General features: G+C 40.0%; 1 protein-coding gene across 1 annotated transcript in view; it reads left to right on the top strand.

The window, feature by feature from the left end:
• C23H10orf67 (chromosome 23 C10orf67 homolog) overlaps positions 1-22,784 on the top strand; it is a 101,407-nt gene extending 78,623 nt beyond the window's left edge. The window contains exons 13-17 of the mRNA XM_061125654.1: positions 2,132-2,219; positions 4,173-4,238; positions 4,343-4,403; positions 22,371-22,458; positions 22,601-22,784. Coding sequence (XP_060981637.1) covers positions 2,132-2,219; positions 4,173-4,238; positions 4,343-4,403; positions 22,371-22,458; positions 22,601-22,784 — 487 coding nt within the window. The remainder of the gene's footprint in view (positions 1-2,131; positions 2,220-4,172; positions 4,239-4,342; positions 4,404-22,370; positions 22,459-22,600) is intronic.
• The last annotated feature ends 2,846 nt before the right edge of the window (positions 22,785-25,630 follow it).

Below are 25,630 nucleotides of genomic sequence, written 5' to 3'. Positions count from 1 at the left end.
CCACATTGCAGGCAGACTCTTTAACCTCTGAGCCACCTACCACACCTAATAAACCTAGCAATGTAAATCCTTTAGCATTGCTTATTAACCAAGTCATATTCAAATCTCTTGATTATCTCAAGGGAATCTTTTATAGTTGTTTGTTTAAATTGGGATCCGGAATAGGTAGATCACTGCATTTGGGTGTTACATCCTTTAAATCTTTTTTTTTTTTTTTTTTTCTATAATCATCCCACATAAGCCCCTTTCTTTCCAATCCATTGATTTGCTAGAGAAATGTGTTCATTTCTTATGTAGAATGTCCCCCATTCTGGATTTGGCTAATTGTTTACACACATGTGTGTATGTGTCTGTGGTGCCTTTTAGCATGTTCTTCAGTCTGTATTTCCTACAAACTGATCTTAAATCTAGAGAGTTGATTAGATTCAGATTCAATATTTTAGGCAAGACAACCTCATGTAAACTACTAGGTAATTCTTATGCATCCCATCATAGGGCACTTTAGTGTCTGGCTTTGTTATTTTAATCATGTTATCAGCCTGATTCATGAATGTCAAGGTTTACCAATTGACCTTTCTCCAAATAATCTTAACACCCATTAATAATCACAAACCATGAGTCAAGATTTCATTAGGATGGCAAATTGTTAATACTTCAATTTTATCTTTCCTTCTGCATTTCTTAGCTAAGTTCTATCAAAGAAAACATTCCCCTCAACTGGTTACCCTGAAATACAGTTTCAGATGAGATGAGGCAAGATAAATGCTTGATCCTCTTTATTTATCAATATTCAGAATAATGAATTGGTACCCTGAAACCTCACTGGAGAGTCTTAAACTAAGGAAAGACCCAAATGATCTGATGTCTTGAAAGAATAATTCTGACTTCTGTATTGATGTAAGGCCATAGGGAAACCAAAGGAAAGGCAGGGAGAAAAGTTCGGAGCTCCAAAAACAATAAGCCTTTTTTAGGCAAAACATGATGGTGATTTGACTGGGATGGGAGATGTGGAGGTGTTGAGAAATGATTAAATGTGGGATATGTTTTGAAAGTGGGAGGTATTGAAAGATTGGCAGTAAGGGGGGAAAGAAAGAAGTCAAGTTTGATTGCAAAGATTTTTTACAACAGGAAGGATGAAGTTGCCTTCAGCTTCAAACAAGCAAGCGCATTTTGTCAGGAAATTGGTTTTGATATGTGAAATTCAAGATGCCTCTTAGTAACCTAAGGGTAGATGTCTAGTGGCAAATTATATATGAGTCTCGAACTCAGAAGAAAGTTGAGGCTGGGGGCATACATTTGGGATGCATTAGTATAGATGGTATTTAAAGTCATGGGATTAAATGAGATTAGCTAAGAATAAGTGTTGGAGAAAAATAGAGAGATACAAGGATTGAGTTCTAATATTTGGTTGTATCTGACTTTCAAAAGCTTTTATTGATCTGATGTTTCCCCTTTAAAGGATGTTCCTCTTTTGTGAACTCCTTTTATCTTTTTGCTTTCTTGTCAGCTTGTGAAATTTGTTTGTGTATTCTTATTTTTAATTCTTTGTCAATTTTAGATGTTACAAATACCTCTTCCCAGTCTATGAACTTTGTGTATGTTGTCCTTTATTGTACAGAGATTCTTAATCTTTATCCATCAATATTTTTTCCTTAGATGTATTTAGAAAATCTTTCTCCATCTTCACTAAGATATTCTCCCACTTTTTTAGACAAGACTTCTTGACTTACCCCTCATATTTGGGTCTTTATTCCAGTTCTTTCTGGAGTGGGTTGTGGTGCCACTTTGCTCACATACTGTGTTCTAGTATATTCCTGAATCTGTTTCAGAGTTCCCATTCTATTCCATTTATTTTTCCTTTCCAGGATATTACTATACTATTATTTTGTGATATATGTTAATATCTAGTATTAATAAGGCTATTCCTCCTTATTTTCTTTTCAGGGTTGGAAAATATATAATTTTAGAAAACAAAAAGAGTGATAAATTCATAGTAATATTTAAAATTTTTTACTTGCATTTCTTTGCTCTTACACTGAAAATTCTAGATTCTCATCACATGAACATAGTACCAATTTGCTCTCTCCTATGATCTCTGCTCATTTCAATTCTATTGCATGTTTTATTTCAGCTTTCATGTCCTTAAGAATGAGATGTTCACTAGGCACACATTATTTCGTCAGTTTGCAGTGCTGGCCGATACATCCTTCAATTATGTTGTAAGTACATGTTGGGGTAGATGCACTTTGTCTCTTTGATGCTGCTGTAACATGCCTTTTTGAACTTAGCTTTTTTAGAATCCCTGATCTTAGCTCTGGAGACAGTACAGGGGGAACCCTGCTAGAGGCTGATAGCATAAGACAGTGTTTGAACCCAAAGAGCTCAATGTAGTATGACACATAGATGTGTAAACAAACAGCTCCCATGCAATATGGTTGAGCTATAGTGGAGGCAAGTGAAAATTTTAGAGGAGGGTGACTCATTCCTCCTGGGAGGAATCTATTAACCTGACCACTGTGGGCATGGATGGAACATAGGAACAATCACAGCTGAAGATCCAAGTAGCTAGTCACTTCCAGATGGATAAAGGAGGTAAAAGAATCTGTTCCTAGTACTAGGTCATTCATTTTCACACTAGAAGTAACCTATAGACGAAGCCCAATTCTAAAATAGACTTTTTAAAAATTGAAGTATAGTTGATTTACAATGTTGTGATTCATTTATTATATGTATATATATGTGGGGGGCGGGGGGTGGGCCTTCCCAGGCGACTCAGTGGTAAAGAATCCACCTGCCAATGCAGGAGACATGGGAGACTCAAGTTCAATCCCTGGTTGGGGAAGATGCTCTGGAGGAGGGCATGGCAACCTACTCCAGTGTTCTTGCCTCAAGAATCACGTGGACAGAGGAGCCTGATGGGCTATAGTCCATGGGGTCACAAAGAGTCATACATGACTGAAGTGACTTCTCATGCACACATGTGAGAAACTTGCTAAGGATTTTTAATAACTGACTCCCCCACAGTGTTCCAGAACTGGTCTCTATATATAATAGTCTCTTCTCCTTCTGTTTTTTTTCTCTTCTCAACCAAAGTTTACAATTTTTTAGGTATTTCTTTTTATTTATTCATTTGGCTGTGCTGGGTCTTAGTTGCAGCATGCAGGATCTTTAGTTGCAACATATGGGATCTAGTTCCCTGACCAGGGATCGAACCCAGGCCTCCTGCATTGAGAGCTTGGAGTCTTAACCGCTGGGCCACCAAGGGAGTCCTCACATAAATGTTTAAATGGTTTATTTGTCAAGGGGAACAAAAAGGGAGTGGGAGCAGGCTGTAGGGGAATAGAAAAATGCATGCAAATGTGTATGCATACATATAAACCAACAAGAGAGAAGCCTTGAATAGGGAAAACGTCACATAAATTCCCAGGGTGCACCCACAGACCTCAGACCTCTTTTTGATAATAATGCTTGGTGTGTTTTTGGCCGTTTCCACCAGCATATTTTTAATGTCATGATTTACTGTGCCATATATGATGTTGGTGGCTGTTCGGCTTATGTGCTTCTGCTTCTGAACTCCTAGAAGAGCTGCCTTTGTGTTTTCACTCTTCAGTTCCTGGGAACCAGGACCACTACTGTGTAGCTTCCAGGAACTGAGTAGTGCTGGGGATGACCTTGTGATACCTGACCAGTTACAACAAGTAAATCCCAAATGGCATAGGGAGAATCAGAAGGAAGTAGAGTCAGAAGAGACATTGAGGAAAACATTTTTGCTTGAATTTTCTCACAAAGTAGCCTGAATTAGGAAGGGATCTGTTCCTTGTGGCTCAGTGGGGAAGGAATCCACCTGCAATGCAGGAGTTGCAGGAGATGCAGTTTTGATCCCTAGATCGGGAAGATCTCCCGGAGGAGGAAATGGCAACCCTCTCCAGTATTCTTGCCTGGGAAATCCCATGGACAGAGGAGCCTGGCAGGCATCAGTTCATAGGGTCACAAAGAGTCTGACATTCCTTGGGTTTAAAGGAAATTATTTCCCCAGTGATATTTGAGCCATCAAGTTAAAAGCATAATTTTCATATCTCGGTTAACTAAGGACTGAAGAGCATTCTGCCTCCATTTGAGTTGATCTTTATTTCCCCTGTATAACAATGGTACGAACCCTTTGTGCCTTTCAGAAAGTTAAACCTTTATTTGTGCAATCCAAAATGAACTTGGCAACAGTGTCGACATCTTCTACAAGTGTTGATCATTCACCTTCGGTAGGTAGATTACTTTTTTCCTATTTAACATTTAATCAGTCAGTATTATTCAGCGTGAGTAATTAAACGTCTCATTTTACCCACAGGTAGACAACCAGTATGATGACGTAGGCAGCGCTCAGATTTCCCTCCCACTTTCACCACAAGGTAAGAATCCTTCTTGTTGATCTAAATGTAAGACCAGAAACTATAAAACTCCTAGAGGAGAACATAGGCAAAACACTCTCCGACATAAATCACAGCAAGATCCTCTATGACCCACCTCCCAGAATATTGGAAATAAAAGCAAAAATAAACAAATGGGACCTAATGAAACTTAAAAGCTTTTGCACTACAAAGGAAACTATAAATAAGGTGAAAAGACAGCCCTCAGATTGGGAGAAAATAATAGCAAATGAAGAAACAGACAAAGGATTAATCTCAAAAATATACAAGCAACTCCTGCAGCTCAATTCCAGAAAAATAAATGACCCAATCAAAAAATGGGCCAAAGAACTAAACAGACATTTCTCCAAAGAAGACCTACAGATGGCTAACAAACACATGAAAAGATGCTCAACATCACTCATTATCAGAGAAATGCAAATCAAAACCACAATGAGGTACCATTACACGCCAGTCAGGATGGCTGCTATCCAAAAGTCTACAAGCAATAAATGCTGGAGAGGGTGTGGAGAAAAGGGAACCCTCTTACACTGTTGGTGGGAATGCAAACTAGTACAGCCCCTATGGAGAACAGTGTGGAGATTTCTTAAAAAACTGGAAACAGAACTGCCATATGACCCAGCAATCCCACTTCTGGGCATACACACTGAGGAAACCAGATCTGAAAGAGACACGTGCACCCCAATGTTCATCGCAGCACTGTTTATAATAGCCAGGACATGGAAGCAACCTAGATGCCCATCAGCAGATGAATGGATAAGGAAGCTGTGGTACATATACACCATGGAATATTACTCAGCCGTTAAAAAGAATTCATTTGAATCAGTTCTAATGAGATGGATGAAACTGGAGCCCCTTATACAGAGTGAAGTAAGCCAGAAAGATAAAGAACATTACAGCATACTAACACATATATATGGAATTTAGAAAGATAGTAACGATAACCCTATATGCAAAACAGAAAAAGAGACACAGAAGTACAGAACAGACTTTTGAACTCTGTGGGAGAAGGTGAGGGTGGGATGTTTCGAAAGAACAGCATGTATATTATCTATGGTGAAACAGATTACCAGCCCAGGTGGGATGCATGAGACAAGTGCTCGGGCCTGGTGCACTGGGAAGACCCAGAGGAATCGGGTGGAGAGGGAGGTGGGAGGAGGGATCGGGATGGGGAATACATGTAACTCTATGGCTGATTCATATCAATGTATGACAAAACCCACTGAAATGTTGTAAAGTAATTAGCCTCCAACTAATAAAAAATAAAAAGGAAAAAAAAAAAAAGAATCCTTCTTGTTGGAGAAAAGGTGCACACACACAGGATGAGTAATGAATCAGGATTAGTAGCACTTTTCTTTGTCAAACTGAGATGTTCGGTTTCTGGGTGAACGCATGGCTTTTATCCAGCCACTTTATAAGACTAATTCATAGATACGATGAAGAAAATAATGTTAATATGTATTTCTGAATATTGATCTCTGTTAACTGAAAATGAGAGTCATACATCAAAACTAGAAACTGTCTCAGTTGGAATCCTGTTTCTTTTTTTTTTAACTGCCAACAAACCTGAGGCTCCTGTTAAATTCCTAGTTTCCAGTTTAATAATAGAAGAAAAAATCTGACCATTTCTAGCATTCTTTATCTCCCATCAGTCCTTGCAGGGCCTCAAATTGTACTGTTTGGTAAGTGGAGGTACATATTGTTCACAGGTTTCTATACGTCTTTAGGAAGCAACCGTGCTTGCTTTTCTCTAATGAATACCTTGTATTAATAAAATGCAATGTTCTTCATTTGAATTAGAGATAGTAATCAAAGGGTGTCAGTAATTTCTGATTTTCATGTCTTGGAATCTTTAAAAGTAAAGTTTTATCATGAATATTTATACAGGGAGGAAGTGTGTAAAATGAGTTTAAATCCTGGACCCTAATTTTAAAATCGTCTACTTTTTGAAAACAAGTGTGAGAAAGGAACTTCTCTCCTGGGCCTCCACGCAATGGAGAGACTTCTTCTGTAGTGTTTACAGGTGTAGGTAGTATCTTTTCCAGAGGTGCCTGCCAGGGTGCTGGGAATCTTTTAGCAGCCACAGTCCTCTTGGCTTCCTGGACTGACATTTTTTATCATAGTAACACTCAGATATGCAGATGACACCACCCTAGTAGTAGAAGGCAAAGAGGACCTAAAGAGCATATTGATGCAGGTGAAAGAGGAGAGTGAAAAAGCTGGCTTAAAACTCAACATTCAAAAAACTAAGATCATGGTATCGAGTCCCATCACTTCATGGCAAATAGATGGGGGGGGGGGGGGGGGGAGGGCGGGGAATGAAAACAGTGACAGATTTTGTTTTCTTGAGCTCCAAAATCACTACAGACAGTGACTGCAACCATGAAATTAAAAGGCATTTGCTCCTTAGAAGAAAAGCTATGACAGAGGTAGACAGCTTATTCAAAAGCAGAGACATCACTTTGCTGACAAAGTCCATATAGTGAAAGCTATGGTTTTTCCAGTAGTCATGTATGGATGTGAGAGTTGGACCATAAAGAAGGCTGAGCACTGAAGAATTAATGCTTTCAAACTGTGGTGCTTGAGAAGACTCTGGAGAGTCCCTTGGACAGCAAGGAGATCAAACCAGTCAATCCTAAAGGAAATCAACCCTAAATATCCATTGGAAGAACTGATGCTAAAGCTGAAGCTCCAATACTTTGGCCACCAAAGAACCAATTCACTGGAAAAGATACTGGGAAAGATTGAGGGAAGGAGGAGAAGGGGGCAACAGAGGATGAAATGGTCAGATAGCATCATTGACTCAGTGCACATGAGTTTGAGCAAACTCCAGAAGACGATGAAGGACAGGGAAGCCTGGCAGGCTGCAGTCCATGGGGTGGCAGAGTTGGACATGACTGAGTGACTGAACAATGACAACACCCAGACTGGATTCTGTAGTGGCTGCTAGCTGAAAGCGTGGCAGCCTTTTAAAGATATCAGCTTTTTTTTTTTTTGGCCACACCATATGGCTTGGGGATCTTAGTTCCCTCACCAGGGCTCGGACCCAGGTCCCTGCTGTGGAAACACAGAGTCCTAACCACTGGACTGCCAGAGAAGTCCCCAAAGATGTCAGCATTTAAATAAAGGGCTAGATCTGTAGACTGTTGGAAACTCCAATCCCTACAGTAAGTTATTTTAAAATATCATAATGTATTGGGGAAGAAAGAATATACTCAATCTGATTTTGGTATTGACCATCTGGTGATGTCGATGTGTAAGGTCATCTCTTGTGTTGTTGGAAGACAGTGTTTTCTATGACCAGTGCATTCTCTGGGCAAAACTCTGTTAGCCTTTGACCTGCTTCATTTTGTACTTCAAGGCCAAACTTGCCTGTTACTCCAGGTATCTCTTGATTTCCTACTTTTGCATTCCAGTCCCCTGTGATGAAAAGGACATCTTTTTTTGGTGTTAGTTCTAGAAGGTCTTGTAGGTCTTCACAGAACTGTTCAACTTCAGATTCTTCGGCATTAGTGGTTGGGGCAGACGTGAATTACTGTGATATTGAATGGTTTGCCTTGGAAATGAACCGAGATCATTATTGTTTTTGAGACTACACCCAAGTACTGCATTTCAGGCTCTTTTGTTGACTATGAGGACTACTCCATTTCTTCTAAGGGATTCTTGCCCACAGTAGTAGATATAATGGTCATCTGAGTTAAATTCACCCATTCCTGTCCATGTTAGTTCACTGACTTCTAAAATGTTGATGCTCACTCTTGCCATCTCCTGCTTGACCACTTCTGATTTACCTGGATTCATAAACCTAACTTTCCAGGTTCCCATGCACTATTGTTCTTTACAGCATCAGACTTTACTTCCATCACCAGTCACATCCACAAGTGGGCATTGTTTCCGCTTTGGCTCAGCCTCTTCATTCCTTCTGGAGCTATTTCTCCACTCTTCTCCAGTAGAATATTGGGCACCTACCAACCTGGGCAGGGGGGTTGGGGCGGGGTTCATCTTTCAGTGTCATATCTTTTTGCCTTTTCATACTGTTCATGGGGTTCTCAAGGCAAGAATGCTGAAATGGTTTGCCATTTCCTTCTCCAGTGGACCACATTTTGTCAGAACTCTCCACCATGACCCATCCATCTTGGGTGGCCCTACGTGGCATGGTTCATAATTTCATTGAGTTAGACAAGGTTTAGGTCCATGTGATCCTATGGACTGAGCACCAAAGGCTGAGCATGGAAGAACTGATGCCTTCAAACTGTGGGGCTGGAGAAGACTCTTGAGAGTCCCTTGGACTGCAGAGATCAAACCAGTCAATCTTAAAGGAAATCAACCCTAAATATTCACTGGAAAGACTGATCTGAAGTGGAAGCTCCCATACTTTGGCCACCTGATGCAAAGAGCTGACTCATTGGAAAAGACCCTGATGCCGGGAAAGATTGAAGGCAGTAAGGGAAGGGGATGACAGCAGATGAGATGATTGGATGGTATTACTGACTCAATGGACATGAGTTTGAGCAAGCTCCAGGAGATGGTGAAGGACAGGGAAGCCTGGGGAAGAGAGACTTTCTGATTTATCATTAAAATGTAAATTGTTAAATTTGCAATCTTTGTTCTACCCAACATTTTAATTAGAGCCTTAATTAACAGCAAAAAATCCAGTTGAGAATTTTACATCCAAAAATTATTTTTCCGAGCCAAGCAAACCATTTTTTGAAGGTCCATTTGTAGTCATACAAACCGACTTTGATGGCTACCTGGGCCATGAGGAAGCCTCAGCCAAAACAAACACTGGCATTCCCTTTCTTCTGTTCTGAAAATGCAAAGAGAAGAGTTATTTCCACCCTGTCTACTGAAAACCCTCCTAAAATTCATTAGCCCCCTTTTTCCAGCTTACTAATAAAATTGAAAGTGAATGCTATTTTATGATCCATAATTTTGCAGGATGCCACAAGGCGCATCATACTGAATAGACTCTGAGCTGCAGAGAAGGAGTGAGTAAGGGTGTCACACAGAAAGTCTCTGGGCAAAACCCTGACATTTCTTTCTACAAAATCTCCGATATAACTTTGCTGTGTCACATTCTCCCCTCTGAAGACAATGCGGGGAAATCATTCAGTTAACGAAAGTTTCTGGTTAATTGGATTCCAGTTAATCCCAAATCAACTAGAAATAAATTTTCTACTTGTAATGGCCCAAAAAACTGACATATAAATGCCAGGAGGAAATTGAATTACAAATTTACTAATTCAAAAAGTAAATGAATTTTTTTTTCATTGGAAAGCTGTCTTTCATGGTTACGGGGATGGAACAATATGCACACTAGATGTTCAAAAGGCCAAACCGTCTTCACAAAACAAGTCACTCCAAGCTTCTCAGGTGCTTCAGAAGGTGGAGAAACCCCTCCAGGCCCCTAGGAAATAACTCAGTACATTATCAGTGTTTTCAAGCACTAATTCACAAATTTGTTTTCAAAGAGGTGTTTAGCTACATGACTCATGTGGACCAGTAGACAAATCATTACTTTCTATAACATGAGGGTGACTGTAACCTATCTGGTGACAGAAGCCAAACTGAACCCATTAAAGTCACTGTGTTATTGAGATCTGTATTTTAAATTATGTAAATAGGATATTAATTTTAAATACCCTACTGAATATTTATACTCCCTGTTACCAGAATCCTCAGTGTTGCTTTAAAGATTGAGGTTTTTATATTGTATATTCATACAATAAGATACTTCTGAAAATTATGGGTAACTAACATTTAATGGGTGTAGGTAATATTCTAATGAGCTTCCCTGGTGGTTCAGTGGTAAAGAATCCACCTGCCAATGCAGAAGACACAAGTTTGATTCCTGGATTAGAAAGATCCCCTGGAGAAGGAAATGGCAACCCACTCCAGCATTCTTGCCTGGGAAATCCCATGGACAGAGGAGCCTGGTGGGCCGTAGTCAATGGGGTAGTGAAGAGTTGGACATGACTTAGCAGCTAAACAACAACCAACTATTCTAAATGCTTTTCAGGTTTTAGCTCTAACCCTCACAAAAACCCTATAAGGTCAGCACTCTTGCCTTCTCAAGTCTATAAAGGAGACAGTTGGATACAGAGGGTCCTAGTAGGCTGCCAAGGTTATGACCGCAAATAAATAGATTATTATTTTTACAAAAAAGGCTGGGTTCAGACCCAGACAATGTGGCCCCAGGGGCCAGGTTTGTCACCAGTCAATTATACTGATTTATTCCAAGACACATGCATGACAGTGTGTGGTCCCATTTTCAACAACACACAATGGGAAAACATGTGATGTAGCAGAAAGGCTTTGTAGGTGGACAGACTTTGGTTCCCATCTCATTCCAGCCACTTACTCCAGGGGTGACTTCATCTCAGCTCCTTCTGCTGTGTAAAATGGAGGTGGTGACTCTAACTCCTAGCTTTGTTATGAGGATTAAATGAGGTGACTTGCCTAGCTAACCCCATCCCTACCTTTCCTCCTGACCTATGGATAATATAATCCCTGGATTCTGAAAATAAAGTCTGGCAAACCTGCTTTTTAACCCATTACATGAGAATTATAATGTCCTCAGAAGTAGGCTAGTGATTTAAAAGAACTGGTCTCTCCTTTAATTCTTATGTCCATCATGCATAAGAAAGAATAAAATTTGTCATTAGTATCAGATCATACTGTAGATATTTTGAAAAGGGCAAAATAAAACATAACTTAAAATAGCATCAGAGAATATATTTCCTAAGCAAATTGAAATTTACTCTTTATTATGTTGCAAGCTTTACTCCAAAAAATTCTAGTGTGAAGCAGAGAGTTGCTCTTGCAACAAAGAAAATTTAAGACATAAAGAAATCCTCATGAATGTGAAGAAATTTTAAAAAATGAGGTACGATACTATTGGCAGAATTTCAAAGCAGTCTTTTTTACACAGTAGTAATTATCCCAGGAGATCCCAGGTAACATTATTAATTTGTTTGCTACTTAACTGTGATAAAATTTGGGATCTGAGCAGCCCATTGTGTCCTGCGCACTGCCCCAGATTTTATGTACTTAAGAAGACCTTTCTCACAGTCCAGTAATTAGGTGCTATTGACATTGTAATCTTCAAAAATGTCCCTAATGGGCCCCAAAGACATGAATCTCATTGATAAAACCTCAAAGTAACAGTGACCCTTTAAGTGGCTTGTCGGTAAGAGAAACCTCAAACATAAATATCTGAAACACAGGAGAAACCCAAATTTAAACCTAGATTACATTGTATTGTTAATTCTCTTGAGACTTTTAGTGAAGAACCATGGAAGAGATGATCTTAAAGGTTTTTAAAGAATGGTAGAACAATTGTAGTACATTGGAAAGGTTTTTAAAATCTTTCTTTTCACCCTTTGAAACTTTAGACCTGTAAAGTGTTTCATTCTTAAGTCATTGTAATATGCACCAAAAGTGGAGTTCAGTTCCCCCATTTTTGTTTTAAACACAAAAATAATTTTAAAAATCACAGAAGAGAAGTAACGTAAAAGATAAAAAGGAAAGCATTTTAGGCATAAGTGTTAGCATTGTTTTACATATTCTTTCTAGACTTCAGCTGTAATTAATGTAATTTAGTAAGGTATTCACATTCAAATGCATATTTTATAATATTGCTACACATGTACTTTTGTACACAATATACATAACTGATGGTATGTAACATCACTTCACGTGTAACTGATGGCTATTAAAAATGTTAAAAAGGGACTAACCTGACTTACTAAATATAATGTATTAAGGTATCTATTAATGTTTATGATGTCACTGCCACCAGCTTTTCTACTACTTCCCTTATTGCCACCAATTACTTATAATTCAGATGTTCTATTTCTAGGTTATATATGTTATCCTTGTCTTTCAGATTTGGGCTGACTCTTCGCTACCTTTTCCTGGGAATTTTCCTTGCTCTTTATGCCTTTGTTCTTTTTGATACTTTCTATTTGAGGCATGAGATTTAAGATATTGAATGACAAATTAAAGTCTGGAAGACCAACAGTGTGTCTCTTAACATACCTTTCCAAATACAGGGAATTTTCAATGGCATAGGGAAGAGTCAAGATGACCAATTGGATTTGAAAATTAATCACAGAAATCCAAAGTTTTCTTTCTAACTGAAGCTTTGTCAATTGATCAGATAGGGGATTACAACATGTGAAAAATTAAAATGGATAATCCATGCTTTGAAAGCAAAAGGCAAAGAAGAAAGGGAAAGATATACGCATCTGAATGCAGAGTTTCAAAGAATAGCGAGGAGAGGTAAGCCTTCTTAAGTGAACAATGCAAAGAAATAGAGGAAAACAATAGAACGGGAAGGTCTAGAGATCTCTTCAAGAAAATTGGAGATATCAAGGGAACATTTCATGCCAAGGTGGGCACAATAAAGGACAGAAATAGTATGGACCTAACAGAAGCAGAAGAGGTGGCAAGAATACACAAAATAAATGTACAAAAAAGGTCTTAATTACCTGGATAACCATGATGGTGTGGTCACTCACCTAGGGCCAGACATCCTAGAGTGTGAAGTCAAGTGGGCCTCAGGAAGCATTACTACAAATAAAGCTAGTGAGGATGATGGAATTCCAGCTGAGCTATTTTAAATCCTAAAAGATAATGCTGTTGAAGTGCTGTACTCAGTATGCCAGCAAATTTGGAAAACTCAGCAGTGGTCACAGGACTGGAAAAGATCAGTTTTCATTCCAGTCCCAAAGAAAGGCAGTGCCAAAGAATGTTCAAATTACTGTACAATTGCACTCGTTTCACATGCTAGCAAGGTAATGCTCAAAATCTTTCAAGCTAGGCTTCAGCAGTACGTGAACCGAGAACTTCTGTGTGTACAAGCTGGATTTAGAAAAGGCAGAGGAACCAGAGATCAAACTGCCAACATCCTCTGGATCATAGAAAAACCAAGGGAATTAAAAAAAAAAAAAATCTACTTCTGCTAAGCCTTTGACTGTGTGGATCACAACAAACTGTGGAAAATTCTGAAAGATATGGAAATACCAGACCACCTTACCTGTCTCCTGAGAAACTGTATATAGGACAAGAAGCAACATTTAGAACAGGACATGCAACAATGGACTGGTTCAAAATTGGGAAAGGAGTATATCAAGACTGTATATTGTCACCCTGCTTATTTACCTTATATGCAGAATATATCACGTGAAATGCTGGGCTGGATGACTCATAAGCTGAAATCAAGATTTCTGGGAAAAATATCAACAACCTCATATATGCAGATAATACCACTTTGATGGCAGAAAGTGAAGAAGAACTAAACAGCCTCTTAAAGGTGAAACAGAGTGAAAAAGCTGGCTTAAAACTCAACATTCAAAAAACTAAGATTGTGGCATCTTGTCCCATTACTTCATGACAAATCAATAGGGAAAAAGTGGAAACAGTGACAGATTTTATTTTCTTGGGCTCCAAAATCACTGCAGTGGGTGACTGCAGCCACGAAATTAAAAGACACTTGCTCCTTGGAAGAAAAGTTATGACCAGCCTAGACAGCATATTAAAAAACTGAGACATCACTTTGCTGACCAAAGGTCCATATAGTGAAAGCTGTGATTTTTCCAGTAGTCATGTATGGATGTGAGAGATGGACCATAAAGAAAGCTGAGTACTGAAAAATGGATGCTTTTGAACTGTGGTGTTGGAGAAGACTCTTGAGAGTCCTTTGGAGTGCAAGGAGATCAAACCAGTCAATCTTAAAGGAAATCAGCCCTGAATATTCATTGGGAGGAATGATGCTGAAGCTGAATGCAAAGAGTTGACTTACTGGAAAAGACCCTGATGCTGGGAAAGATTGAAGGCAGTAGGAGAAGGGGATGACAGAGGATGAGATGGTTGGATGGCATCACTGACTCAATGAACATGAGTTTGAGCAAACTCTGTGAAGGATAGGGAAGCCAGGCATGCTGTAGTCCATGGGGTTGCAAAGAGTCGGACACAACTTAGTAGTGGAATGACAACAATACTTTGAAAATGGTGTTAATAGTTGAAATTGGGGCTTCCCTGGTGGTTCAGTGTTAAAGAATCTGCCTACCAAAGCAGGAGACACAGGTTTTATCCCTGGCCTGGGAGGATCCGACATGCCGCAGAGCAACTGAGCCCATTTTGCACAACTACTGAGTCTGTGCTCTAGAGACTGAGGGCCACAACTACTGAATCCATGTGCCTTAGAGCCCATGCTCTGCAATGAGAGAAACTACCGCAATGAGAAGTTTGCACATTGCAGCTGTAGAGTAGTCCCCTCTCACTTCAACTAGAGAAAATCCTATGCAGCAATGAAGACCAAGACAGCCAAAAATAAATCAATAAAATTATTTTTTAAAATAGTTGAAACAAGTAGGCAGCCAAAACACTTTGAATTTGTAAATAAGATCATAACAAATTAGCAGAAAAAATGTCACAACTAATACATGTGTTTTATTAATTTGATTGACTGTCTCATATTAATTCAATCTAGTGTTGCTTTTTAGTATGCATGTGTGCTCAGTCACTCAGTTGTATCCAACTCTCCAACACTATGGACTGTAGCCCACCAGGCTCCCCTGTCCATGGAATTTTCCAGGCAAGAATACTAGAGTGGATCTCCATTTCCTCCTCCAGGATATCTTCCCGACCCAAGAATCAAACCCAAGTCTCTGGTGTGTACCTGTATTGGCAGGCTGATTCTTTACCACTGCATCACCTGGGAAGCCTGCTTTTAAGTATATGTAGACAGAATTTCCTCAGATAGTAAAGAATCTGCCTGCAGTGCAGGAGACCTGGGTTCAATCCCTGGGTTGGGAAGATCCCCTGGAAGAGGGCATGGCAACCCACTTCAGTATTCTTGCATGGAGAATCCCCATGGACAGAAGTGCCTAGTGGGCTACAGTCCAAGGGGTCGCAAAGAGTCAGACTTGACTGAGTGATTAAGCACAGCACAGGCAGAGTTTCATTGAATAAACGCCACAAAGCATATTCTTAATTATGCCCCAAACTGGTACTCAGAGGTCTCCAAAACATGAAGCATGAGGCAAGAATACTTTCTGGTGTGTTATTCATTCATTGGGCCATGAATTGAATTCCAGCTGCCTCTCTGGATCCTGTGGCCACTGATTTCATCCCAAACCCCAGAGGTCCATTGCCTTCCAGTTACTTAAGAGTCATTATAAACTATATAAGCCTTTTATGATGGTTAACAAAATATTAAGAAAGGTTTCAAGTAGTGTGGAGTGGGTATTAATTTTTAAATTTAGTAATGTTTCTGTTAGAGAAATGGCAAAATGTTGCAAGATATTATGTATGAATTCATGCAAATTCATGGACATATCAAGTACACGCTTGAGTGAACTGGCAGTGACATCTTTGTATGAATATTCCTTTCAGGAGGAGGAACACCAGGTTTGGAGTTTGAGAGAATAAATTGAGAACCAAAAGCAGATATTTGTAAGTCAGTGTAAAGAAGTGTCACAGGACTCTAGTCCTCAGCCTGTCCCATTCCTGGCTGGTTCATCTTCTTTAATGCACGTTCCTCATCTTGAATGAAACAATCACGTGAAAAAAAAATAGATCGTAGGAAGAAGTAAGTTGTATACTATTGCATTCTACACAAATGTAAACTAGAGTGACAAAAAATTATAAAGTAATCTTATTACTTGTGTTCTCATATTAGTAAGAATGCATTGAGGGAAGGCTTATAGGCTTTCTTAATTTAGAAACTTTTTTTCTATGAAATATTTCAAATATTCAGACAACACGGAATTACATGTTGAATACCCCCTGTGTGTGTGTACATTTTAGGGTATGTGTGTACTAAAATGTATCATTACTTCAGTAATCTGGTAAATTCTGTTTTTCTTAATTTTATCTTCCTTTTGAGGGTAGTTTAGCAAGAGATGATGTTCAGGGTTAGCAGTTATTTTTTCCTCCACATGCTGTTACTATGCCTTTGCCTTTGAGCTTCTGCTCAGGGTCATTGAAGTCTGTTGTCAATTTATCAACCATTTGTTGTTATTCGATTGAATCCAGACCCCCTGCGTTGAGAGCATGGAGTCTTAGCCACTTGGACCACCTGGGAAGTCCCCAAGCCTCCCTTAACTCATGAAATTCTCTCCTCTTTACTCCAAGACACCAGCCTGTTCTTATTCTCCCGCTACTTATCAGAGCATCCTTCTCAGTCTCTCCTGATTACTCAGGTCCACCACCAGCTCTGAGTAGTGAGTGTTGGAGTCACTAAGGATTTCATTCTTTGATTCACTTTTGTTATTCCTCTGCTTAATCCTTCAATAGATGTCTGTGGTTTTTAGCATAGAACTAAATTCTTCAGTTTAGCTTATGAAACCATGCATAATCCCTGCCTCTCTCCTACATGAGCTGCCTAATCTAGTCATAACAAACCACCAGCTTTTGTTTGGGATAGCTGTTCCCTGCTAGTCCATGCTCTTCTGCGCTTCTGTGACTTTATACATGCCTGCACCTGGGTCGTAGGTCTTCTGCCTGCTCTCGCTGGGGCTCGCTCATATCCCATAGTTAGCTGGCCATCTGTGACCTCAGGCTGGGTGTCTGCTGAGATGACAGAGGCAATCAGACCTTATATTTCTCATCATTGATTAGGCAAACCCAGTCTTGCTTTCATGGCGGTGTCAGAGTTCTCAGGAACAGCAAAAAAAGAGAGCAAGTGCCAATGCACACACAGGTCCGTTGAATCTGCTGGCACATTTGCTCCTGTCCCATTAGAGCAAGTCTCATGACCAAGACCAGTCAATGTGGGAGGCACCTGAAAGGCCGTGGATGCCAAGGTCCCACACTACTTAACCTCCTAGGTTTCACCTTCTTTTTATTAATACATTCATTTATTCATTCCTTCCCTAGACTTTATTATGAGTACCTACTATATTTTTTTAATTGAAGTATTGTTGATTTACAATGTTGTGTTAGTTTCTTGTGTAGAGCAAAGTGATTCAGATATATATATATATGTATATGTGTGTATACATATATATGTACATTCTTTTCCATTATGGTTTATTACAGAAAATTGAATACAGTTCCCTGCACTATACAGTAGGACCTTATTGTTTATCTGTTTTATATTATGTTGACCAAAAGGTTTGTTTGAGTTTTTCCATAATATCTTATGGAAAATTTTTGGCCAACCCAATATATAGTAGTTTGTATCTGCTAATCCCAAACTCCTATTTCTCCCGCCTCCACCCCCTTCCCCCTCTGGTAACCACTCTATGTCTATTAGTCTGTTTCTGTCTTATAAATAAATTCATATTTTGGATTCAAAATTTATATTTTGAATATAAGTGCTATCATAAGGTACTTGTCTTTCTTTGTCTGACTGACTTAGTATGATAATCTCTAGGTCCTTCTATGTTGCTGTAGATGGCATTATTTCATTCTTTTTTTATAGCTGAGTAATATTCCATTGTATATATGTACCACGTCTTCTTTATCCACTCATCTGTTGATGGACACTGAGGTTGCTTCCATGTCTTGGCTAATTGTGAATAGTGCTACTATGAACATTGGGGTGCATGTATCTTTTTGAATTGCTATTTTTTCCAGATAGATGCCAAGGAGTAGAATTGCTGGATCATAGAGTAACTCTGAGCATGTACTATAAACAAAGCCTTGGGCTAGGTACTGAGGATGCAGAGAATCTCCTCAGTGCTTGAAATGTCTATTCTAAGACTGACTCCCAAAGACTAGCACATTCAGTAAAAGTAACACCTGTATTCACAGAGGTCCCATGAAGCAGGGTGAACCTGAGAATGCCTCTCTGCATTTGTCACCATTACTGCAGCAATGGCTACCTCATGACGATAGGATTAACCTCTTCCTTGATAAAAATCATAAAAAGCCAAAATACAGAAACAAGATTTAAAATATTTTCAGTGTGTACATTTTTTCAAACTGTAATTGAAAAATGACCCTGTTTCTTTGGTGGCCTATAAATTCAAGCATGAGATCATGTGAACACAGCATTTCCTCTAAACATCAGATGTGGGTTAGAGGAGCAGTTAACATTTTAATCTTCCCTGCTTGTTTCTAGGAACAAATTTGCTTGCAACTTCAAACTCATAGTTCTGCAAATTACAGAGACCAAAAGTGCAAATGAAAAAAATCCCCTTTCAGACAACTATCTGAAGCTTCCATATTAGGTATAATGATTTTTTTCCCCGGGATTAGGACAGATTGCATGGGGAGCCTAGGCTTTCATAAAGAGGGGGGTGGGAATTGACTTGGGCCTTCATTTTCTCACAAAAGACACAATGCAAAGCACATCTGTGAACATTGCATAATTTGTTATGTTCTACAAAGAGGTGGGTGTTTGTTGTACACATACCAAAGCTATTTGGTACTGTTCACCAATAATCTCTATTCAGGTCCAGAAAAGAAATTGGCCTCAGAAGAGTGAAAGGAGAGTAAATTTTTCTTTAAAAATTAGATACAGATTATCGCTTCAAAATGCAGGAGGGAATTTTACAAGTGACGGTGCACTGATTAGCTTTCCAATGGACATCCAGTCCTTTATGAATCGCATACTAGCTGTGGTCAACTGTGACCAATGTGGTTTATTACTCTCCCGAAGAGCTGAACTGAGATTACCCATCTAATTTAACTGAGAAATGTTGGGTGAACTTGAACTGTTTCATGGACATGAATGACCAGGGAATTTATTTGATAAGACATTAAAGGCTGAATATGGTAACTATCTCTTTGATGGTTTGATACAGTCATTTCTTTAGTTCATTAGCAAGTCTCTCGTAGATTTTTGTTGTCATTATTATTCTTTGGGTGATTATGTGAGCAGCTGAAATGAAAAATGAATGTTTCTGTACAACATCACTAGAAAAAATTTTGAAACTTACCTTTATTGGTAAATACTCATGACAGTTTTCAATATAGTCTGAAAAGTGACATCAACTTTCAAGGAAAGGAAGCTAACAGTAATGAAATTGTGGGCAAATTAATAAATCCACTGTATTTTCATGTGATTGTCCCTAAATTATTTTTAAATATTGTTTTCTGATTTCATTTATTAAAGGGAAAAAAGACTTCAGGAAGCTAACACCCTTCACATTTTCTTGTAAACTTGGGAACTTTTGTTGATGGCACCTCAATGAAACATTTAAGATTACTTTCTCAGTTACAGAGCACACAAGTTAGCATCAGATGAAAAGGTGCTTTCTCTTCGTATGTCTGTTAACATTTAACGTAAATTCTGCTGTGTTCCCAATGACTAGTGCTAAGGTATAATTTGGACATTTGCATCTTTCTTAAAAACTATATTTAAATATGATAGTTTTAAAACTGCTCAGAGAAGCTCAGCGATGTAAACTCTTAAGAATAAATGACAAAATCTCAGATCATGTTCCTAGTGACTCTTTAAATGGAATTTTTCATTGAAACTTTGTCATTAAAATAGAAAGGCCTTTTGGTTGTGCCCATACAAGCATAATAAATTGTATATGTTTGTGATACTGAATGACTCTTGCCCATATGCTGCACTGCAAAGCTACATGAATGAGGCATTTACCAAATCAGGCCCACCACATTAAACAGAAAAACAATCTTTATTCATGGTAACTTATCAGTTTCAATTAATCAACCTTAACAATGGAAATTCTGATGTGTTCAAGCAACTTGAAAGCAATAGGTCATCTTGAGGGCAGCCATGTTGTGTCTTTGTGCCTAAGGTTTCAAACAAAGGGACATCTTCAATAAATATACATGCATATACATACATACATGTGCATATATATACATACCAATGGATGGCCATATCTATGCCAGTTACACCAGCCAGAACTCATGTTAAGTGTTTATGACTTTTATCATAGCAAATGTAATTGCTTCCCTCCTAGTATTACTTTTTGAGCTCTGTAAGTGTAAACAAAAGGAGAGAAATTTCCATTGGATGACCATCCTTTCAGTTTCTGTGCTGCTATGTGAATAGCATTGTGCAGACCATTCCAATGGTTTTGAAAAGGGGTAACCATTGGTTTGATTTGGTTACACGGTTTAGTCAAGCACTCCCTCCCACTGCCTTAGGGTCTGTGAAAGGTCTGTGACCTGTTTAGAACTGCCAAGTGAAATGTCATGTCGCCCCTCCCAAATGGGAGTATCTGCATTCATTTGATCAGTATAAAAAATGATTGGGGATGGTGAGAGCAGTGCTTTTGAATTGCAATTTATAGCAGTTTACAAAAATGCACATTGTTGGAAAAGAAAACATGGAAGTGTTTCTTTCTAAATTGCATTACCTGTGAAATGTCATTAGTCTTTTAAGGATATTTACATCCTTTTTTAAAATTATTATTTAGGAGCCTTACTTCAACTAAGGAAAACCAGAATTTTATTATATCATCATTTTTTTAAAACTTGTGATTTGGTTCTAGTACCAGAATTTAAGGAACACAATGTGTCCATGTTCTTAGGATAAACATACTTTGTTGTCATTTCCACTTATTCATTCTGTAAGATGATCTTTGCTAATCAGTTGCATTAGCAGAGCAGTCCCAATTGTCTTTCCCAGATTCTAGAGGAGATTCATTTGCTGGTTGATGTCTTGTCTGCCGGATTTCTAATAGGGAATCTGAAACCACAGGCATATGTAATTCTCCCAGGTCTCCATTATCTCTTCAATGGTTTACTAATGAAACTTCTTCGTTGGATGAATACTTACTAAATTACGGTACCTGTCGATTCATCTACATGTATGAACAGTTTCACAAAAGAAAATGTTATTTCTTTTCTTGAAATGCATACAAGAGTCCATGAACTTTATCCTGAAAGTTAAGGTAGGATGTTCAAGTTCATAAGTCTTAATACAACCACTTGGGTTTCTGAGGTCTGGAAGTCTTGAAAACTCCATCTCTTCACCTTAGGCAGTGGGTAGAATCGGACATTATTTTGAAGAATTCTATCAGTAAGAAAAGTTACCTCAGGAAAAAGGCCTCAGAACTTCCCTGGCTGATAATGGGAGGAGAGAAAGAGGAGCCCTGCTTCAGAAAAGACTTGACCCAGATACACTCCCTAGCACTCCACTTTGAACCTCCCAACCATTGAAAGCTGAGCTTGTCACGTTTTTATCTTTGTTCATGTTAAGCCTTGGAATGACAGCCGGGCTCTGTGTTCCCCTCTCCCACTGCCCCGCCGGCCGTAAGTGTCCACATTGACACCTACCGGTGACCGCAGGCTGCAAGTCTTTGTTGCCTTCTCCACGCTCCTGGCTTTCACTGGGATTAGCTCAGGGCCTTTGTTCCCCTTCAAAGCTGGAACATCACATCCCATGTTGTGGCTTTCCTGTCTCAGACCCCCAACGCTTTCCTCACAATTTACACACCAGGTAAATGTCCCTCCCTAGGGAGCAGAGCCCAGCCTGGGGTGAGGGGTGGGGAGGGCAAAACCTCCCCATTCCCCAACTTCAGAACCTCCCCCCCAAGTTGATTTTCTTTCTTTCTTACTTAAAATTTTTTATTTCATGAGGAGGAAAGATTGAAAACACAAATGGAAATGTAAACCTGAGTTAGGTCCTTGAACCCAAACACAAGTCCACCCCTGCCTTGTTTTATTCTCTTACAACGGCTCCTAATTCTAGGGAGGTAACTCCGGGAAGATCATTTACTGGCCCTGGTCACAGGCACCTCAGACCATTTCTCCAGTCTGGGACAGCAGGAACACTATCTCAGGGGAAACTTCACGGGCACACGCTCCTTTAAAGGCCTTAGAGGAGCTGACCGCCTGACTCACCTGCCTCCACCCTCCCCTCCGGGTTACTGAGGAGCCCCCCCCCGCCCCCAGCCGGGGCCAGGCCTTGGAGGACCCACTAAAAGTGAGGCAAAGAGTGAAAGTGTGTGGGGAGTGGTCTACGTACAGTAACTAAAGCAAATTACACCTCTCTTCATCTCTCCCTCTGTTTAGTGAGGTTAGAAAATCTGGAGGAAGAATCTCCGGAGGAAAAGCAGTCGACGCCCCAGAACACCACAGAGAGCGACACGGATCGTCCCGAGTAGCGGCAAAGAACACTTCGCTGCTCAGAGCGGGGGCTGGGGGGGCAGGAAGAGGGCTCTTACCACCCGGGCGTAAGGCCTGCCTCCCTGGCGAGGGACACTGTCTTCAAGGCGTTTCTAACCTGACTGTACCGTCTTCAGATGCCGCCTGCTCATTGGCGAATTGCGCTTGAAGAGGACGCGAAGTGCGCGCTCTGAGCGCACCTTTCCAAACCCTTCAAGAGCCCGCTGGCTGGTGCGTGGTGAGCGGGGCGCACAGACCCAGAGCCGCCGCCACATCCCTCTGCGCGCTCCCTGGGCTCAGCGGGGTGCCCCAGCGCCTTAGGGTGGGAAGGAACGGGCTTCAATTAAAATTAAAAGTTTGAGGCACTCACCCTGTGTCATTCCCTCTCTAAATCCACCTGGAATCCCTGTAACGCTAACTCAAACTGATTTGCTGTCTACTCATCCACCAACTGATCCATAAAGGCGTACCAGAAAACCTCGAAGGAGGTTTTAAATGTCCTCCAAGGAGGTCCACTCTTACATAGGCGCGGGGCTCCTAGACATATCTTAAACGCCGTAAACAATTCTTTAGTAAGTGTGGAAACTCTTTGGGGTTGTGTTACCTGGTAAGTATCAGGATGAAGATTCACGCATCTCTTCTTTCCAAATGTTAAGGCACCATTTTCTGAAAGACCGGTTTGCCTTCGTCCGTGCGTAATGGCCAAACCAGCCCTTTCGGTTCCCTTGTCTACAAGTCAGGCCCGGTCTGAAGCCCAGTTTCAAGATCGTAAGCTCTGGCTTACAGATTTCTAAAGATGTTTATTAAATCTCAAGAAATATATTTGTGGTGGCTGTCACATAAAGCTGATGTACTCTGGTGCAAAAGAAAGCTACAGAGACGATTTGTTTGTGCGTAAAAGGCACCAGATTTAATTGGAGAGAGACGTGGTATTTTCAACGCGAGGACACGGGGTGGCATAGCGCCCTGAAGCATTATTCGAGCTTCATCTACTATGCACTATATGCCACCGTCTCCAAAGGAGTGTTGCCCTAGAAACTTGTTTTAAATCTGCTGCTATATATCAACACCTTGTTTTAGCAGTCCTTGGCTGAATTACAGTTACACAGTTTGGCGCTTCTTTCAAATTTCCTCCCATCAGTTTGGCTAAAGAAAGGAATTTTTCTCCTTTAGAAATGAATTGGCTTAATTAGTAAGTAGATTAATGGCAATTGCTGGTGAGTTGGTTTCCAGCAGAGTTTCACCAGAGAGGGTTAATCGGAGTCAGGTCTGGAAGCTTTCCCAGAACTGGCTGCCAGCCATTTCCACCAACCAATCAACCCTACAAGAAGCAGAGGAAGTGAAATAGAATTTATATTCTCTGGGCTGTTATCCTGGATGGAAATTCCTTGGAAGCAGGCTCCTAGTTGGGTGTAGGATGGACTGTTTCACTTTAGAATTTTCAGAGAAACCTCGAAAGGTTTCACCTTCAAGATTTATCTGGGTACCAAAGAAGAATTTCACATGACACAATGAGTGACTCTACAGAACACTGAGGGTGCATTGAAAACGCCTGTGAGGATCTTAGTCAATTTCAGGTTTTACAGAAGTTGTGCAAACCTCCCAAGTTCCACCCTAAATCTTATCTACCAGAAACTTTTTACAAACTTCAGTTGTGTGTTCTGCAGCCTTTTCACTTATTTTTTCCACAGTGATAAAAATGCATTCATAGTTTAACTTGCAGCTGCATTACTCTTGCAAAAAAAAAAAAAAAAAATCCCTGCTGAGAAATGCATATAATAGGAAAAACAGATCGGCTGGACAGCAGTGTAATTAATGCCAGAAAGGGCTGAGGCCGGTTTCATAGTTTGTCTTTTGAGGATATCAAGACGAGACCTGGTGAAAAATGACGCATGCTTTAGCATTTCAGAAAGCTGGCAACTGGCAGCGCTTTTCCTTTTTTCTTTGACTTTCTGCCTCAGAACAAAGAGGTCGGCAGAACTAGCTAGGTTGTAATGAGTTCTATGTCCCTAGCACATTAAGTGCATCATGGAAACATATTGTATCGAAATAGTTTGGAGGAGAATACCGGGGATGAAAGAGAATGGGTGCTTTGATCAGCTCCCTGGGGTCCTGAGCGCGCACAGACTGACTTGCAAGGCGTTATTCAGCTCCAGCTAGACACACTTACAACACCATTCAAAGAAATTTGCATATCTGTAATTTATCACATTGGTCCAGAACATTTTTGCAAGGTAAATAAAAGTTGGCTGAATAAAAAAAATCAATCATCGCAGATATAGTGGAAACTGTGAAGCCTGTCTCCATTAAAAGCATAAATAAATATGTCCATGAAACATGATGATTTAGAGGCTGATTTTATTATAAAATGTTCTTAGAGCAACAGGTTATGTGCTGACAGAGTGGCCGCCATTTCTTTGTGCTTCTACTTTAGGGGAGTGTATGTGCAGCTTCCCATTTGAATAAAGGCAGAAAGTTGAATAGATGTGTGGCTATAACCAGCCCGCTACATGCAGAGCAAAATTAGTACACACTTTGAGGAGATGTGAAAGATGGTTCAATCTCCTTGGTGTCTGCAAATGCTAAGGTTAAATTTCATTTCTTCTCCTGTTGATTTCGTTGCCAAGCCCTGGTTGCTGAATTTAGAAGCTCAAAGGGATGAAATATCCCGACATCCGGTCAATAGGAAAACTTGCTTTGGAATGCCCCATGAGAACAAGTGAAAATTTAACAGGCAGGCATTGTTCTGAGTTTTTAAACAACCCAGTTAAACAGCAAACAAGAATCTTCAACTTGACCTTGAAAAAGGCTGTGTGCCTGCAGATAATCTATCAAACAACTGTGGATGACAATGATATATTTCAAAGTATTGTCAGATGAAAAGATTGATAAATTTGCTGCTGCGAAGGGAGAACTTTTGAAACAGGCAACAGGCAATTTACTGCACTCCTTCTGCAGCCCCCTCCTCGGTCCTCACCCCCTACCCCCACCCCAACCCTACCCCTCCACCCTCCAGCCTTGGGGCCAACTCAGTGGAAGAAGGCCAGTAAATCAGCACTGTAATATTTCTTAAGGGGCACAGAAAAGCTGTGAACAGTACTTCTCATATTAAGCGCAATATTTCTTTGCTTTCGTGGGGAACAAAAGTCATAGCAAGACGTCTTTAT

This window comes from Dama dama, chromosome 23 (assembly GCF_033118175.1).
Source record: "Dama dama isolate Ldn47 chromosome 23, ASM3311817v1, whole genome shotgun sequence".
Lineage (NCBI taxonomy): Eukaryota > Metazoa > Chordata > Mammalia > Artiodactyla > Cervidae > Dama > Dama dama.
This window is presented reverse-complemented; position numbering and strand designations above follow the sequence as displayed.